The sequence below is a fragment of the Saccostrea cucullata genome, unplaced genomic scaffold (genome assembly GCF_032062105.1).
Source record: "Saccostrea cucullata isolate Sc308-1 unplaced genomic scaffold, CSIRO_AGI_Scuc_v1 ctg3979, whole genome shotgun sequence".
Taxonomy (NCBI): domain Eukaryota; kingdom Metazoa; phylum Mollusca; class Bivalvia; order Ostreida; family Ostreidae; genus Saccostrea; species Saccostrea cuccullata.
In genome coordinates this window covers 22811-43377 of record NW_026930727.1, presented here as the reverse complement: position 1 = coordinate 43377, position 20567 = coordinate 22811, and the positions used below count along the sequence as shown (strand labels likewise).

Sequence of the window (20567 nt, the reverse complement as noted above, 5' to 3'; positions counted from 1 at the left end):
AAAAAATTTAAGTATCACACAAAAGCAATTCAAAATTTACAGTTGGTCTAAAATGACTATGCAGTATCACATAAAATAAATTCCATGCTTCAGGAATCTACCAATATAAACCAATAATTTTCATTTACCATGTTTATCTATGTCAGAGATTGTGGCAGTCTTAGTAAGAAAATATGTTCATGATGTACTCAAGACATGTATAATGTATTCAGTCTTACCCATTCTCCACTAATTAGTTTCCGTTTCTTGTGTCTAGATGGCAAGGAATCATCTGGAGGATTGTTGTCTATGGCCCAATACGACCCCTAAAATATGACAAAAGTAAAGGACTTCAAGGGATATCATCAACTTCTATCAAAATGATATATGTTGAATATCTGCATTTAAATAATGAAAAATGCTTCTGGATGCTAGATGCAAATATGTTGGACTCTATCGAACTTCCAGATTGTATAACACTAGTTTCCAATTTTGTAATATATCTCATAATGTTACTGCTCATTAGGGAGGGATACATTTATCTTCTTGAAATTAACATATGTCCTTTATATAAATGTTTTTTTTTTGTTCCAGTCTTCACACAACATGTGTTTTAAATTAATGTCATTACCTTTCCTGGGTCATCTTTTGATCTTGGTACTTTCAAAAAACATTTGTTCAGAGATAAATTATGACGTATTGAATTCTGAAAAAAAGAATGATGTTATTTTATTAACCACTAGACCAAAATTATATGTTTTAGTTGATAACATTTATTAATGCTACCCTGTAAAAAATAAGCAGCTTGAATGCTTCAAATCATATCTAGATAGATTGTGTTGAATTTCAACTGTCCAAATATTATTCTTCTTGTCAAGTTGTCTGCCTAGACAAGAGACGAGGCAAGAGACATCAGGGTATCTCATAATATTGTGCTACTTGCTTCTTCTGCATAAAAAGTGATCAAAATTTGTACTTTATCTTTTCCTCATATGCTATTCATAATCCTGACAATGAGCTTTCTTTCTGTAGTAATTTTTTTTAAAGTAAGAATTAAGCTTGCCTCATTTAATTTGTTTATGTTTTCTTTTAACAGGAAGTCTTATCTACCTTCTAAATTGGAGTTATTTGTAATGCAATATCGGAACACATGAAATCCTAATGCTCTCATTAAATTCGATATGAAAATTTAACATTAAAACAACTTAATAAGCTTTCAAATATAAAATTCATCATGGCTTTTAGACGGTTTAAATATTCAATCAATCAATGGTTTCACAAAGTAAAATGTGAATGGAAAGTCAGAGTCATAAAAATTAGATATTCTCATTTTTTTTTAATTCTCAATTTTGCATTACATCTTTTTTCATCATCAACAATCAAAAGAATCTGTGCTATGCATTCTTATTTTTTGGAAAAATACCTTTTCAGACATAAGATCATTAAGAACAGACTGATCAATCTTATAGCTTTATAATAAACTTATGCACACATTACATACAGATGGATAAAAAAAAAACTGTCAGAGGAATCTCGGACTAGGTATTGCATATCACATACCTTCCAACCGTTTCCCGCATCTTTATAGTAGGGGAATTCGTTACAGATCCACTGATATATCTCACTTAAAGTCATTTTCTTATGTTTTGAACTGTTTATGGCAAATGTAATTAAATTGGCGTAACTATACGGGGGTTTTCCATCTCTGTGATTTGACGCTTCGTCTTTATCAAGGGTTGCACTTGTGTCCAGTGGCGAATTGGGAGCTTTTCGCATTGGCACCTGTCCGCCATGAGTTTTTGAGATTTGAGTTCCATCTTTGTTCACATTTCCACCCGTCATAGCCCCTCCAACGGACAACTCGTGCAACCACTTCATATCTGTCAACGAAGCTCCGAGCTCCGCCATCTTGAATTCTAGTGAAACCTAATAACTGGCGGATGAATATATCATGCTATATGATTATTCTTCAGATTTTCCAAAATTTCTTATTAAAGTTCATTTAAGCACTTGTGATATCAGTTAATCAGTACATAATTTCAATGATTTTTAGACATAAGCATTTCATAGAATTATACTTACATAATCTTTTCAAGACTTATTTTGTTTTGGTGTAGTTATAAAATACACGCGCTGCGTCCAGGCTTCTTTACCCCCAGCGAAGTTGCATAGCAGCAAAACAGTGCTCTGCAAGTTGAAAACCGCGAAATTGAAAACATAACATAACTGTCCCGGGTTTAAAATAAGATCATAGGCATAAAATAAGCTAATTAAGCTTAGTGCATAAACTTAAAGCAGGCCTTTGCCTACTTCACATACATTTGCATGATTCTGTAATAATTTGTTAACGCACATGGCCATGATCTATACTGAAAGGAAAGAGAAACGCATATTTTACTTTTAAATTAAATTAAAACTATTATTTCGAAAATGTGTTCCAGTATTGTTATCAAACATTTTAATTCATCTTTAATCTACAAGTTACCAAAATCTTGTGTGACTTTGACTGATAATTCCTGAGTTATTGAAATTGATATGTCGATACCCCCTAAAATTAAAATAAAAATTCTCATAATCTCCCTTCCACATTGGTAACAGCCTTGATTTTCCCGTGCATTGAGTTCACCAGAACATTTATCTTTCTCATTTGATTATTATTCAACTCTTCCGACAATAGTCTTAATGGTTGATAGAAGCTGTATTATTCCAAAGCCAACAAATCCCCCCGCCAAATGAGTGCCATGAATTTTCATTTCAGGATAGAATTTACAGAATCCAGCTGGTTTGGTACACGTGAATGTTTGTGAGAAAGTCTCGACAAACACTGGCTACATTTTCCCAGTGTGAACATGCTAAAAACATTACGCACACGACGTGTACAAGATACAAGATACAAGATACAAGATTTTATTAATCCAATTTGGGCCCCCGGAGGAGCAAAAAGATTTACAAATAGAAGAAGGAGGATCCAAATGATAGAACAAGCATGATGATGAAATTACAAATAAAGAGCAATTGTTAAAGAAAAAAACCAAAAAAAAAGTATATAAGAGATATACTGAATATACATACATGTATCGTATTCTAAGTTACATACAAATATGTATAATTTATACATATATATATATATAGTTAAAGGCAAGAAACTGGGAAAGAGGTATATAATTTTTTTTTATGCTTATCACAATATCTTCAATTAAGGTAAATTACTAAGGAATCCAGCAAGTGATCTAAGGATGTCTGGGTCTTCATTAGTCATGAGCCAATAAAATTGATTATCATAAGATAGAGACTGAAAATTTTTACATTTAATTTTACAAATATTTACATGCGCGCGTGAGAGTAAAATCGACGTAAAAGTTGCCAAGCTCGCGGACCAAATTAGAGCAGAGAATTTCTGTCAATTTTAGGGTGAAAATATTGGTATGATAGTTTGCTGTATAAATATCGGTTTCAGTGATAATACCTTGACAACAACCGAGGTGACACGATGAAAAGCCCTGTCTTGATGTGACGTTGTTACGCGTCAACGTCACCGCCATGGTTGGTTGGAAACCTTTTAATTTACTCTCTGACAACTGAAAACCCTTTCTTGTTGAAAAGTTTAAAACAAACTGCACAGCAACATCTTGTTGCCTTTTTATTCACTTACGCAATTCAATTACTGGAAACATTGTAACTTCCGTCAGCCATACCATGATTGCACGAAATTTATACTGATTTCAAATGCGGAAAACGATGTCTATAACTCCAATGCATCGATTAGCACCACAAAATGTGATCATAAAATTGTCATCATCAACATGCACGTGTTTTTGGCTTTTTATCATTTCCCCTACGTGACGCCATACATTTCATGGTTGAGTAATTTTGACCAGCAATTTTAGTGATCAGTAATCAAAATACACATTTGACCTATTATCATAATTTTTGGCCATATAGTTAAATATATTTCGCTATTATGCTATTATGCGTATCTTTTTCCTTTCAGTATAGTTTAACTTTAGATTAAATTTATCTGTTTATTGTATAAAGCTATTTTGTCCCATTTTTAGCTCTACTGGTCAGAGACCAGAAGAGCTTCTGTGATAGTAATGCGTCCGGCGTCCGTCCGCCTGTCTGTCTGTGTGTCTGTAAACATTTTTTCAAAATGCTACTCCTCCTACAGATTTGATCCGATTTCAATATAACTTGGCACACAAGTAGACTACACTAAGTTACATAATTCTGTGCATCGGTTTTTGATTTTGATGAACGGTGTTGCCATGGTTACAAAAAATAGAAATTTCTTTGAAATTCTTTCAAAATGCTACTCCTCCTACAGTTTTGGTCTGATTTCAATATAACTTGGCACACAAGTAGACAATACTAAGATACATAATTCTGTGCATCGGTTTTTGATTTCGATGATAGGTGTTGCCGTGGTTACTAAAAATAGAAATTTCAGTGAAATTCTTTCAAATTGCTCTTCCTTCTACAATTTTGGCCTGATTTCAATATAACTGGCACACAAGTAGACTACACTATGATACATAATTCTCTGCATTGGTTTTTGCTTTGATGAGTGGCAAGGATCATTTTTTCTATTTATTGATGTTTTTAAAGTTTCAAGTCGCAACTGCTACTTTTCTCTTCCTTTGTTTTAAGTATAAACCAGTAGAGCTACAGTCTCGACAGAGACTTCTGGTTATTTATCTATTACATGTATTTTTAAAGTTTACCTTACCATTAAAATTTTTCATAAAAAATTCTTGTATAATTCCGTTATTTACACTTTAAAGTTACATTATTTATAGTGATTAACTTAGCTGCAGATCTGTAGCTCTCCGAAAAAATATAGCATAGGCGTCGGAACCGGGGGGGCTAGGGGGGGGGGCTTAGCCCCCCCCACTTTTTTTCCAAATATATACTTAGTATAGAAATTGAACATATCTTCGTAGGTATAGCCCCCCCACTTTCCACAGATACTTCTTAGTATAGGTTAAAAATCGGGAAAGTGGTGGTGCTTGGAAAAAAAATTTTGGTACTGAAGTTCGGACCTAGCCCCCCCCCCCCCCCCCCCCCACGAAATAGGATTTTCGTGTTTGGGAAATGGACATTCCTTTTTTTTTTTTTTTTTTTTTGCTTGTCAGGTTTTTTTTAAGGTACAAAATTTTTTTTTAACACTTAGCCCCCCCCCCCCCACTTTCAATTTGCTTCCGACGCCAATGTATAGTGATAGACCGGACTATCAATATATTTTTTTGCCAAACTACGTATACTTGGTGTACATATAGATGAATGTCTAACCTGGTTTGTTCAAATTGAATTTTTATGTAATAAGCTTTCACAAAACAGGCACGTAGCATCGTTTTTGAAAGGAGGGGGGGGGGGCAGCCAGAGAATTTTTTTTACTAACCTGAAAAAGTCGAAAAGCAACAAAAAAAAATTCCTTACATCACTTATGGGGGGGGGGGGGCAACCAGGCATTCAATTAATATTCCCTATAGTATAAGTAAGGTTGGGGAAAAAAGTGGGGGGGGGGGGGGCAGCCCCTCCCCCCCGTTGCTACGTCCCTGCAAAACATAGGTATTTTACTCCGTCTACAAAGTTTTATGTTAAAGGCAGCATTGGTAAAAGTTTATAACACTGTTATTTTTCCTCATTTTAACTATATTGTTGCACTGTTTGGCGTTCAGCCAAAAACAAGGGTTTTATTGATAGAATTTTTAAATTATAGAAAAGGGCCGCTAGAATTATCTTGAATATGAAAGAAATTCAAACTTTTATCTGTCTGTAAATATGTTTTATACAGGACCACAATGTAAACTAGTCATATGTACTAATTGTGCTATCCTGCCTAAATAAAAGAATTTATCATTATTATATTCATTTCGGAGAGCTACAAATCTGCAGCTAGATCATTCAAATGAATGAAAAAGTCCATTGAGAAAGAAAGGTCACAAAACAAGAAACAACTAGTGCTAATTGTAACGGGGACCGTTACAGATGTTCCCCAAACGCTCCCCAACTCCCTTTTACAGTCATATTCCCTGTAAGCGTAATTAAATAGGACAAACTCTATGCATTTGAGACTTTATCAACGTTTACCCAAAAGTGCACTATGTTCATTCAAATTTTATCATTGCACACTTGCGCATGTGAATGCATGTGCGTAATGACCATATCATATTGTCTACACAATCTATAAATTTTAATATGCTAAATATTAAAGTATTTAATCCAAAAGTATAAAAAAAAAACCGCTCCTTCAAGTGTATTTTCAATTTTACCCATTTCACGTGCACGCAAGTGCATACATGAGCATGGTGACCATACCTTCTTGTATAAGTCCATTACATCTATCTATGTTCTAAATCTCATCCCGTTTGGTTCAAAACCAAGGGAGTTATAGCTGTTTAAAGTTTTAGCCAATCAGATTGCAGCGCACGTACACGCACATGCATGCATGCATGTGCATGGTGATCATGCCTTCTTGTAGAAGTCCATTATATATCTCTATGCTCCAAATCCAATCCTGTTTGGTTGAAAACCAAGGGAGTTAAAGCTGTTTAAAGTTTCAGCCAATCAGATTGCAGCGCACGTACACGCACGTGTATGCATGTGCATGGTGACCATACCTTCTTGTAGAAGTCCATTATATATATATATATGTTCCAAATCCCATCCTGTTTGGTTGAAAACCGAGGGAGTTATAGCTATTTAAAGTTTCAGCCAATCAGATTGCAGTGCACGTGCATACACGCGTTTTCATGATAATTGCTTTATATCATGTAAGATATCGTAATACATGACTATGTTCAAAATTTCAAAGGATTTCGTCAAAAAACAAGAAAGATATTGAGACTTTAGTTTCAGCCAATCAGAGCAAAGCGCACGTGCATGCGCGTGAGATCTTGCTATTTTGACCATGTCATCTTGTCTATGCTACTAATATATCATTACAATATTAGTTTTTAACCCATTTCATCAAAAATTGAGAAAGTAAGTCTATATCATTATATTGATCATTTCTTGTGTTGCACGTGCGCGCTCTTGCAAGCAGGTGCGCGCAAAATGACCTTGACTAGGCAAATCTACATAACATGTCTACTAACCCTAAAAAGGTTTTACCTACATCGGATGAACAGTTTACAAGATCATTCCCGGACAAAAAAGTACCCAGGAAGAAGAAGAAAAATAATAACTAGAGCAAAGCTCGTTGCAAAGCAACGAGTAGGTCTTCCGTCCTGTTCGACCGGAAGTAGCTTTCATTTTTAACAAAAATGAGAAATAACGCCAAAAAATGGGTTGAATCATCTAAAACTATGTTAATTAAGGCAAAAATAAGCCATTTTTTGCTACTTCCGGTTTGACCGGAAGTGACGACGGCGGACGGAAAATTAATTTTTATGCTCCCAGAGACATATGTTACCCAAAAACTTCCAAAGCTCGGCAAAAATACACAGTTTCCGACCACTTCCGGTTTTGCCGGAAGTGACGACGCCGGACGTATTTTGAAGACGCCAAAAGATTAAGCTTAACATTTTGGACAACTTTACTTCTTTGATGTATTACAAATTCTCGATACGTTTTGAGATATAAAGAAAAAACTTTCGGCCCCTCTAGGCCCTTAATTTTAAGGGCCAGCCCTTTTTACAAGATATCATTTGAAAAATCTTGGAATTCTACACTTCTTTTGTTCTATATGTTTTAACAAAATATTTCCAGGTAAAAAGCTATCGTAGAAAAGATGTTAAAAATTTTGAAATTTGCGATAGGTCTATTTTCGGGCCATAGCGAGCGTCGGCGCTTCGTACTTCCGGTAGTTGTGATATACAAAAGGCAATTCTCCAAAGTTTGCTCTAGCATCCCTCAAAAATTCACACTTCTATCTTCAATGGTTTTTGAGAACATTGCCGGACAAAGTGACCCTCTAAAAATGACAAAATCGCAGAAATCTCCGAACCGGAAGTGACGTCATCAAAACAAAAAAATATATATCTAGATTTTTCGATGTTCTATCATTCCTGAAAGTTTCATGAAAATCGATCAAGGCGTTTTCGAGAACTCGCGTGCACAAAATATGTAAGAAAAAAAATAATAAAAACTGTGGAAAAGAAACCTAAGAATAACAGAAAGGTCTTCCGCTGAAGACGGAAGACCTTAATAACTAGAAACTCTTGTTGCTACAGCAACAAAGAAGGTCTTCCGTTCTCCTCCATTTATCTGTATGCAGGATGTTTTTTTTCTATTTTAAAAAAGACAGACATATAATAAACTAGTAGACTAATTGTTCAGTGAACAATTATCGGCCTTTCTACCTTTTTAAGCATTTCAATATCATTTGGGCTGAAAGAAGTAGAAAAAAAAAGCAAGAAAATAAATAAAACAGCAAAATTCTCATTTCTCTACTAGGATTTTAGATCGGGCTCGCAGTTGGTATAAATATACTCTAAACAGACTTCCTGGATTATACGAGTCGACTCGGGGACAACCATGATTTCATTGATCACGCAAAGAGAGCACGTTAAAAACATTGTAACACGCTCCTAGGTGTGTATATATGAGCTTTAATGAGATTGTTTTCGTGTTAAGATGTAAGGGGTGGGGTCTGATTAAAATTACGATATACCTAATAATATGAATAACATGCATTTGATCTGCGCATCAAGACGGAAGCGTAAGTGAAAACGTTGTGAAATGTCCCATGTGTACCTGCATCATATGTGCATTATACATGTATTAAAGAGATGTTTGAAAATATCCGATTTGAGTTGTTTTATGTTTGAAATGGATGGCGATAAATTATTTAAGAGCATGTGAGAAACATGAGCGAGAGATGCAAGGCAGTTTGTACATGTAATTATGGAAAAGGAAAACAGAAAATCGGGTTCGGGTTTTAACATTCCTGACCGAAATAGGCATGAAATTCAATGTAAGTAGCATAAATAAAATTCCAAACATGTAATTCTAGATGGGAAACACAGAGAAAGCGTGTATTTCTTTTTACCATGCTGAAAGTCGCTATTTCTTGGGATTGTGTTATTCTAGAAAAAAAATCAAATTTCAAATGAAATCAAGATTCATTCTATTAATATTAAATCCAAATAAAATTGAAATAAATTCCATACACTAAAGAAAGCAAGAGTACTTGGTATTAAAATGTCGTAATAGAGCAGGAGAATCGAATGATATTAACAAAAATTGCAGAAATGGCCAATACGGGCTTTGATTAATTTTTATGCTCAGCAATACAAAATTTCAGACAGAAATAAAAACGCAGATTTTGCCGATTTTCACTAGAATTTCATTATATTTTAGAGACTCACCTTAAAACTCTAAGGACACTTTCTTTAAGGTCTTTTCTTGCTTTTACTCCGAATCTTATGTCGATATATCGTGTAGTTTGACTTGTAGACATTTTCTCTATACTGCTGTTGATTTTTTTTTAAGAAAGGGGTGTGGGGATATAAGCATTTGTTAGAGTAAGAGTTGCAAATACCTCAATGACATTAAACTTGATTGTGACCTTTGGATCAATAGGGGGTCATTTATCAAGGTCAAGGTCATCCAAAAGAGAGAGAGAGAGATAAACATGAGATTAACACTTGAAGCTGAATCTAGATAAAGGTAATGAATATTTCTTTTACTTTTTGAGTAAGGGGTCAAAGGTCAATGTCAAATATCAAGGTCAAAGGTCAAGGTCATTTTGATTTTAAGCTTAAATCGACAATTTCTCTAGTTTTCCAATGACCTTGACCTACTCTTCAAGGTCAAAACATCTCATGCAGTTGTGCGCCATGGACATTTTCTCTACACCACGCCGTTCAAAGCGAGGTAACTGCAATTTATCTAAGCTATCTAAATTGCATAGAAATTGATTTGGTAGGGAAAAATCGCTATTTCCTAGATTCATTCAATTAATATTCAATGTAAATAAAATTGAAATAAACTCTACATACAAAGGAGATCAAGAATAGTTGGTATTAAAATTTCGTATTTGAGCAGGAGAATCGAATGTTATTGACAAAAAGTGAAGAAATACCCAATACAAGCTTTAATTTATTTTTATGCTCATGAGCACCTAAATTTCAGACAGAAAAAAAATGTAGTTGTTGCCGATACTCATTAGAATTTCATTATATACTTCAGAGACTCACTGTTAAACACTCAGGACACTTTCTTTGATGTGTCTTCTACTGCAATCCTTAAATTTCATGTCGATCTGTGGCGTTGTTTGAACTGTAGAAAATTTTTCTAGGTTCCTATTGATTTAAAAAAAAAGGGGTGGGGTGGGGTGGGGGGGGGGTATTTAAGCATTTGTTAAAGTGAGAGATGTAAACATCCCCACGGACTCAAGCTTGATTGTGACCTTTGGGTCAATGGGGTCAAAGGTCAAGGTCATTAATCGAGGTCAAAGGTCAAGGTCATTCAAAAACCTTTTAAACTCGACTTTAACAATTGAAGCTGTATCAAGCTAATTATAAAAAAATAACTCTTGGGTAAGGGTCAAAGTCAAAGGTCAAGATCAAACTCAAAGGTCAAGGTCATGTGGCATATATAAGCATCTTAAATACTTTTCCAATGACCTTGAGCTTTTGACCTTTGGTGAAGTTTTCGTTGTTTTTAGTTTTTTTTTATTTATTTTTGGTGGAGCTGACATATTTCAAAACTACTAATTAGATGCAATAAAGAAATGGAAAAAAAATGGAAAGAAAAAAGTTGGAATTTTCGATTTTTCAAATCACATCCTGTGACGACCGGAAGTGACGGCGGGGACATTTATCCCTATATCTGTTGTTCACTCTTCAAGGTTTATTATTCATATAAGTTTAGTGTGTTTATGTGTTACCATTACCAAGATCTAGCTATGTTAACTACTCATTTTGAGGTCAGGAAATCATGAGACCGGAAATGAATTTTTAACAGATATTTGTAGTTACTCTAGACATTTGCAGTCTGAATTACATGTTTTAAAATCATTTCAAATACTCTTTCTATAAAAGATATTTATGGGATAGTATGATACTCAATTTATGCAGTTTTTCTCTCCTAACCGGAAGTTGCCGTTTTTGTTTCTGGTGGGACGGACATATATCAGAACAACCATATGATGCAATAATGTGATGCCGAGAAGTATTCCAAAAAGAAAAGCAGAAATTTCTGATTACTTTGATCACTTCCTGTGACGACCGGAAATGACGGCGAACGATCTTAACCCTTATGAGTTTCCTTACTTATCAAGATCTATTACTCATACAAGTTTGGCGTCTCCATCTCTTACCGTTTCCGAGATCTCTTTGTGATAACTTCTCATATTGAGGACAGAAAATCACGCGACCGGAAGTGAATTTTACAAAGGTATTTGACGTTACTGTAGACATTAGCAGTCTATATAACATATCTAAAAATCACTACAAATACTTTATGTATAAAAAATATTTATGGGAAAGAAAAATACTCAAATTATGTAGTTTTTCTCTTATAACCGGAAGTTGTCGTTTTAGTTTCCGGTGGGACTGATATGTTTCAAAAATTCAAATAAGATGTTATAATGTGATGCAAAAAAATTAATGAAAGAAAAGTTTACAATTTTGATTTTTTGGATCACTTCCTGTGACGACCGGAAGTGACAGCTGACAATCTTATCCCAACTGATTTTGCCTACTTATCAAGATCTACCACTTATATAAGTTTGGTGTCTTAATCTCTTATCGTTTACGAGATCTAGCTATGATAACTTCTCATTTTGAGGACAGGAAATCACGCGACCGGAAGTGAATTTTACAAAGATATTTAACGTTACTGTAGTCATTTGCAGTCTGAATAACATATCCAAAAATCATTACAAATACTTTATCTATCAAAAATATTTATGGGAAAGAAAAATACTGAAAATATGCAATTTTTCTCTTATAACCGGAAGTTGTCGTTTTTGTTTCCGATGAGACTGATATATTTCAAAACAACAAATAAGATGCTATAATCTGTTGCAAAAAAAGATTCATTAAAAAAAAGTTGAATTTTTCGATTTCTTTGATCACTTCCTGTGACGACCGGAAGTGACGGCGGACGATTTTAACCCAAATGGGCTCGCCTACTAATCAAGATCTATTACTCATATAAGTTTGGTTTCTTAATCTGTGACCGTTTCTGAGATATGACTCAGACAAAAATATTTTGAAAAAAGCGGAAATCGGACATATCTGACGACCGGAAGTGAATTTTGAAAAACTGAAAACTGCATTTGAAAGATATTTTTATTGTCTATCATCTCTGAAAATTTCATGACAATCCATCCAGTCATCTCTGAGAAATCGTCGAAAACAAAAAGGGAAAAAAAAAATAATAATAATAATAAAAAGAAACAGTAGAATCACTATAAGGTCTTCCGTCTGAAACGGAAGACCTTAACTAGTGCTAATTGTAACGGGGACCGTTACAGATGTTCCCCAAACGCTCCCCAACTCCCTTTTGGTGCCATATTCCCTGTAAGCTTCATTAAATAAGACAAAATTTATGCATCTGAGATTTTAACAACATTTACAAAGAAGTGTACAAAAATCATTTAAACTTTAGCATTGCACGCGTGCACATGTGAATGCATGTGCGTCATAACCATATCATCTTGTCTACACAATCTATATTTTTAATATACTGAATATTAAAGTATTTAATCCAAAATTATTTAAAAAATACGCTCATTCAAGTGTATGTTTGATTTTACTCATTTCACGTGCACGCACGTGCATACATGAGCATGATGACCATACCTTCTTGAAGAAGTCCATTACATCTACCTATGTTCTAAATTCCACCCAGTTTGGGTGAAAACTAAGGGAGTTATAGCTGTTTAAAGTTTCAGCCAATCAGATTGCAGCCCATGTACACGCACGTGTATGCATGTGCATGGTGACCATACCTACTTGTAGAAGTCCATTATATCTATCTATGTTTCAAATCCCATCCTGTTTGGTTGAAAACCAAGGGAGTTATAGCTGTTTAAAGTTTCAGCCAATCAGATTGCAGCGCACGTGCATGCACGTGTTTTCATGATAATTGCTTTATTTCATGTTGTAGGATATTCTAATGCATGGCTATCTTCAAAATTTCAAAGGATTTCGTCAAAAAACAAGATATTGAGACTTTAGTTGCAGCCAATCAGAGCGAAGTGCACGTGCATGCGCGTGAGATCTTGCTATTTTCACCATGTCGTCATGTCTATACTACTAATATATCCTCACATTATGAGTTTCAAAGCATTTCATCTAAAAATAGAACAGTTGTGGCTATATCTATTATATTGGTCATTTCACGTGTTGCACGTGCACGCTCTTGCAAGCACGTGCGCGCAAAATGACCTTGATTCCGCAAATCTACATAACATGTCTACTAACCCTAAAAAGGTTTTACCTACATCGGACGAACAGTTTACAAGATCATTCCCGGACAAAAAAGTTCCAGGAAGAAGAAGAAGAAAAATAATAATAACTAGAATCTCTTGTTGCTACAGCAACAAAGAAGGTCTTCCGTTCTCCTCTGAGCTATTATCTATGTTAAAAAGGCATATAATATTTTTAATGATTTCAGGAAAACAAACGGCCGGAGGTGTAACTTACCAAGTTTCGATTCTCGACGTTACTTTAGACAATTATAGTCCTATTAACATTTACAAAATCATTTTCAATTTTTTTTATCACTTTCAGTGACGACCGAAAGTGACGGCGAACGCACTTTACCCTATATCTGTTGCCCAATCTTCTTGGTTTATTATTCATATAAGTTAAGTGTTTTGATCTGTTACAGTTTAGGAGATCTCGTAATGTTATCTTCTCACTTTGAGGATAAGAAATCACGTGACCGGAAGTAAATTTTTGAAAATATATTTGAGGTTTCTCTAGACATTTCAGTCTGAATAACATGTCCTAAAATCATGCTCTTTTTATAAAAAAAAATATTAATGGGATAGCACGAAACTTAATTTATGCTGTTTTTCTCTCATAACCGGAAGTAGTCGTTTTTGTTTCCAGTGGTACTGACATATTTCATAACTACAAATAAGATGCTATAATGTATTACTAAGAAAAATTCCATAAAAAATGAAATTTTTGATTTATTTGTACACTTCCTGTGACAACCGGAAGTGACGGCAGACAATGTTAACCCAAATGTATTTGCCTGCTCATCAAGATCTATCACTCCTGTAAGTTTGGTGTCTTAATCTTTTACCGTATAAAAGATCTAGCTATGATAACTTCTCATTTTTGGGACAGGAAATCACGCCACCGGAAGTGAATTTTACAAAGATATTTGACGTTACTATAGACAGTTGCAGTCTGAATAACATATCCAAAAATCATTAAAAATACTTTATCTACAAACAATATTTATGGGAAAGAAAAAAAACTCAAATTATGTAGTTTTTCTCTTATAACCGGAAGTCGTCGTTTTTGTTTCCGGTGGGACTGACATACTTCAAAACAACAAATAAGATGCAATAATGTGACGCCAAAAAGGGTTTCATAAAGATAAGTTGAAATTTTTGATTTCTTTGATCACTTCCTGTGACAACCGGAAGTGACGGCGAACGATCTTATCCCAAATGAATTTATCTACTCATCAAGATCTATCATTCCTATAAGTTTAGTGTCTTCATCTCTTACCGTTTACGAGATCTAGCTATGATAACTTCTCATTTTGAGGACAAAATATCACGCGACTGGAAGTGAATTTTACAAAGATATTTGACGTTACTGTAGATACTTGCAGTCTAGATAACATATCCAAAAATCATTACAAATACTTTATTTATAAAAAAATATTTATGGGAAAGAAAAATACTCAAATTATGTAGTTTTTTCTCTTATAAACGGAAGTTGTCGTTTTTGTTTCCGGTGGGACTGATATATTTCGAAACTACAAATAAGATGCTATAATGTGGTGCTAAAAAAGTTTCATGAAAGAAAAGTTGAAATTTTCGATTTCTTAGATCACTTCCTGTGACGACCGGAAGTGACGGCGGACAATCTTAACCCAAATGGACATGCCTACTTATTAAGATCTATTACTCATATAAGTTTGGGGTCTTTATCTCCTACCGTTTCTGAGATATGACTTAGACAAAATTATTTTGAAAAAAGCGGAAATCGGACAAATCTGACGACCGGAAGTGAATTTTGAAAAAATGAAAAAAACGCCTGGGCGTATTTTAGATTTCTATCATCCCTGAAAATTTCATGAAAATCTGTCCAGCCATCTCTGAGAAATCTTGCCGACAAGATTTGGGGAAAAAAATAATAATAATAATAATAAGAAAAAACAGTAGAATCACTATAAGGTCTTCCGACTGAAACGGAAGACCTTAATAATAAGAAACAGAGTAAAAACAATATGTTCCCCAACTTCGTTTGGGGAACATAATAAGAAACAGAGTAAAAACAATATGTTCCCCAACTTCGTTTGGGGAACATAAATATTGGAAACAGACCGGATGTGTTGACCTTAGATTTAGAATAGAAAAAAAAATTCTATGGTTTACGGGGGATCAAGTCTTCCAATAATCTGTTCAGTGAGTCTTCCAATAATCTGTTCAGTGGACTTCCAATATACTAACTGTATTTATTGCGTTCTCTTATTAGCACAATTAGTTTTTCTTTTTGAATGCACATGAATAGGCAATTTTACAGAAAATTTTACAAGAAAAGAAGTCTTTTACTGTGGTCTTCAATTCGACACTTAGATATACATGTACATTTACGGTTTATCACATTCATTTTCATCCCTACGTTGATTCGATACGTCCCAATGGACTAGAAAATGAAAGACATATTTGACACACATGTTTCATATTTGCAAATTTTACTAGAAGAAATAAATAGCAAACTAAAATTTAAAGTTTATGATAAACATAACCAAAATATTACATGTATTCAATGGTCGCAACAATGATCTCGTTAGCAAATATGATCTATCGTTAAATAAATGTTGAATGTTGTTTGTCATAAAAAAATTTGTCATTATTTTACTTGAAAAAGTCTTTACAATGGTAATCTAACAACCAAGCTCTCTGATAAACTTGATGAATTTAACTTTTCTATTGTCAACTTCCCTTACTTATGCAGCAATATACCTTCATCACCTGCATACGGAGTTTATATTTCTCAGTTGATTCGATACTCAAGAGCATGCTCTACGTATAATCAATTTCTTAAAAGCGGTAAATTATTGACAAACAAGTTGATGAAAGAAGAATATCAGCAGTCTCCTTTAAATTAAGTCATCATTTCGTAGGTTCTATGGACGATACAATGACCTTGTCAGCAAATACAATTTATCATTGAGTCAAATGCTGACTGACGTTTTTCATACCAATTGTTAATCCATTATTTATACATGAATAGATGACGGATTTTCCCGTTATTTCCCGATCATGACATGGAGCACACGGCGGGTGTGACTGGTCGGCAGGGGATGCTAGCTCCTCAAGGCACCTGATCCCACCTCTGATTTGTTTTAGGTCAGTGTTTGCTCTGCTCCTATTTTGTATTGTTCAATGGACTTTTGAGAAAGGGAACCTTATCCTTATCTCTGTATATTTCATATGTTTCATTTATAAGAAAACATTTCCTTTTGGTCTGTTTTATGATTTTTGTCCACGATGAGGCTTACATCTTGCTGTTTGAGTAATAAGCCCTTTTACTATGGCACCGTATGGACTTGAAAGATTCCCTACTGTATCCTTAAAGTAATTCACTTACGCCTTACTTCAATCAAACAAAAAGGTCTTCATAATATTTGAACTACAGTCCACTCGGTTCTTTTCATTTGTTTGAGTAGACTATTGAAGGAAGCTACAGCAAGTCCATACTTAGATTCTTCAACTTCAGGTTATGAATGTTGCCAAGCACAGTTTTTAAGCCCATACGTGTTTTTTAAAGATATATCTGATTTAACCAGTCGGTTCCTTAAATTTAAATTTTGCCCAAAAAGAAATCGATGCTTTGAATATTAGTAACACTCTTAATCCAAAAAAAGATCAATCTTGCAGTCCACAATATTTCAAGTTAAGGTAGGTCACTCGTCAGCTTTTTGGAAAAGCTCACGCAGAACCTCTTACTTAAAAAATATTTATCAAAATTCAATTTTTATAACACATTTAATTTCAACAATGTTAATGTTTTAACGTTCAACAAAAAAACTGCTCAAAAAGCTTCAAAGAAGCAAGATTTGTGAGGGACTATTTTTTGTGGTGGAAGGATATTTAGCAGATAATTCTGCAAATCTGTACATTTATTAAATTTAATATCTTGAAATTTTAGCCTCACATACTTTTACTCGGAGAATATTTTCCATTATGATATTGCTAGGAATATTTAATATAGATCTTAATTTATATTTTTAGACCTTCCTTCAACAACTTAGCCAAAAAATGAAGATATGTCAAATAAGTCAATATAAAATTAACACCATTTTTTGCCTGAAAATCACATATTTTGACCAATATTTCAAAATCAACATCAATGACCCCAACTTTTTCTTTCATTATTTTAAAGTACTCGATACTTGTGACTGATCAGCAATTAAGTCGTAAAAAGCTTGATTAAAAAAAATATTTTATTGCCTTTCTATTTTTTTAATACCCCAAAATATGTTACTTTTTAGTGCAAAAAGGTCACACAATAATTTACGCGCTTTAATTTGCAAGATTTTTTCAATGATAAATATCATTCAAAATATTTTACGTAAAATAAGATCATATTTTTTGCCATGGTTACATCTGATAAAATATAATAAAGGTTTAAGTAATTAACCAAAGAGTTAAAATTTAAGTGCAAAAAGGTCAACTTCATTGTACCGTAGATCAGTAAGATGAACACTGACCCCCATTTTCTCTGCGATTTTGAGTCACTCTATATGAGCATTTATCCAAAATATACTTCTCAATAAATCCTTGATTTAATAAATTTCACGAGTGACATACCTTAAAGTCTTCTCTCTGCATTTCCTGTAATTATATTCACAAATTGTTGCTTTCAAACTTTTTAATATAAACAAACCCTACAATGCCAAGATATCAAACATCGAAAGCAAAATCCTCTTAATTAAGTGTTCTCGTTTCAACTACAGTCCCGCTACACTCGTCATTACTGGTAAATTAAATAGAGTTGAAAATTAAGAGCTGAAAGCAGCTACCATCGTAACAGATTTTAAATACATATGGAGTTCATTTTTTAGTTGACAACAGAACATTTTTATCATAATTCTGTCTAAGACGTTTGCTTATATAAGAAAAGAAAGACCTGAAAACTTTGTCAGATTGCAGTAAGTATTCTAGTAATAATACTTTGTAAATTTACTCATCTTGTCATTGGTCATCTGCAAAATTATTTTGTTAAAAACGTTCTAATTGTACACACAAGTACTCTGAGGTTGATATTGAAAAGATGTTTGAGTTTCTGATTGCATGACAATGCAAATGTATCTCTGTGGCTTTTGGAAACCAGGTTTACCAACAGTCTATTGGAATTCCCATGCATACCAATTGCACCCCGTTATTAGCAGACCTATATTTGTATTAAAATGAAGTAGAATTTGTCCAAAATCTTAAACGTGAAAAGAAGAAAACACTTGTTCATTCTTTTGTCAATATGATATATCCCAGTGAGCTTGAAATAAAGGATACCACAGAGTCTGCCATTTCTGTTTCATATTTAAATATTTTACTTCGAAAAAGACGCTACTGGTAATCTAACAACCAAGCTTCATGACAAACGAGATGACTTTAATTTTTCAATCGTCATCTCCCGCTACGAATGCAGCTTCATCACCTGCATACTGGGTTCATATCTCTCAGCTGATTCGATATGCAAGAACATGCTCTACGTATAAAAAAAAAATTAAAATGAGGTAACTTATTGAGAAACAAGTTGATGAAACAAGAAAATCACCAGTACGTTTAAGTCGTCTTTTCGTAAGTTCTTAAGTCGATACAATTATTTTGTCAGAAAATACAATTCATCAGTAAGTCAAATGCTGACTATCGTTAATTGTTAGCTCATTAGGCCTATATACACTCTGAATTGTTAATGAATTTCCCGTTATTTCCCGATCATGGCATGGAGGGCACGGCGGGTGTGATCAATCGGCAGGGGATGCAAACTCCTCCATGACACCTGATCCCACCTCTGATGTTTTAGATGTCTGTGTTTGCTCTGCTCCTATTTTGTATTGTTTAATGGACCTTTGAATGCTGTGCGTTATCTCCACATATTTCTTTTCGTTAAGAATTTATCTTCATATCAATTAACAATGATTACTCACATTCAATTGCCAATATATCCCAGTGAATTTGAAAGAAAAGACAAGAGTCTACTTAGTCTACATAGTCTTATTAATATGTGGATGCTTTACTGACAATAGGCGTGAGGTCCAACAAACAACTGAACTGGATGAAAAATGAGATGAATTTAGCTTTTCCATCGTTATTTTTTTCTTATTTATATATAGTAATAGTCCGCTATAACCTGTATATGGTGTTTGCATCTCCCATCTTATTTCCTATCTAGCTTGTAACACGAGCTTTGATTGGTTACAAAGTCGGGTGTAAATATCCGTGCACCCGACTTGAGCCGGGTGTAAATAAAACGTGACGTCACAATTCATACATTCTCTATGATAAAAACCAAATAACATGACGTCACGATACATTGTAGTTCGTAGTTATCTAATCGATATAGATTGAGACACACTCTGATGTTTACACAGCATTTTTATGGGTACAAAGGAAATAAATTCGTTATCCAGGTCCAATCAAGGGTGTACGGGGATTTACCCCGGGTTGTATTCCATACACCCTTCGGCCTTCGGCCTCAGGGTGTATGGAATAAAACCCGGGGTAAATCCCCGTACACCCTTGACTGGACCTGGATAACTAATATTATTCGATATTCAAGAGCATACTCTGAGTACAATAATTTTTTACTGACAAATAAGTTATTGTTACATAGTACAATGACTTCTACAACCTCGTTTAACATACAGAATTTTGTATTATCTGTCATTGCTATAATAACCTTAAACCTTGTTATCAAATATCCATATAATATGAACCATATTGGGTCGAATTTGTCTGACATGTTTTATAATAACTTTAATATTACGTATTATTAAGCCTTTAAATATTTAAACTGAATTTGAATCCGGAATGTTCCGTCTTCCTAATCAATAAAATACACAGGGCTTATGACAGGTGTGATCGGTCAACATGGGATGCTTACTTCACCTAGGCACCCAGTTCCGTGCACCGCTGAAATTTCCAGTGGTCCGTGTTCTATACTCTGCTTATAGGTTTGCATTGCTCATAGATTTTTTAATTTTTTTATCGTTAACTTTGTTTTCTCTTCACCCTTTTTATTACATCTTTTTTGGTATTATCTGGACTTTTTTAAATCTTTCTTTCTACCTTAATATTTTTTCTACATATGTCATAACTTAATTTTACTACAAAGAAGTATGAAATTGCAAAGGCGAAAGTAGTAAACTGGTTACCTATATGTGTAGTAAATCGTGGGTAAAGTAGTAAATGGGTATCTTATATGTGTTTCACT

The 20567-nt window shown here is 34.0% G+C and overlaps 1 protein-coding gene across 1 annotated transcript; it reads right to left on the bottom strand.

The window, feature by feature from the left end:
• Positions 1–218: 218 nt before the first annotated feature.
• On the bottom strand, positions 219–1893 carry LOC134229853 (forkhead box protein J3-like; the record flags this gene model as incomplete). The annotated part of the gene is made up of 3 exons (XM_062711639.1): positions 1540–1893; positions 611–685; positions 219–305 (listed from the first exon to the last, which is right to left on the bottom strand). Coding segments are annotated over exons 1-3 (510 nt in total), but the record flags the coding sequence as incomplete, so codon positions are not given.
• Positions 1894–20567: the final 18674 nt, after the last annotated feature.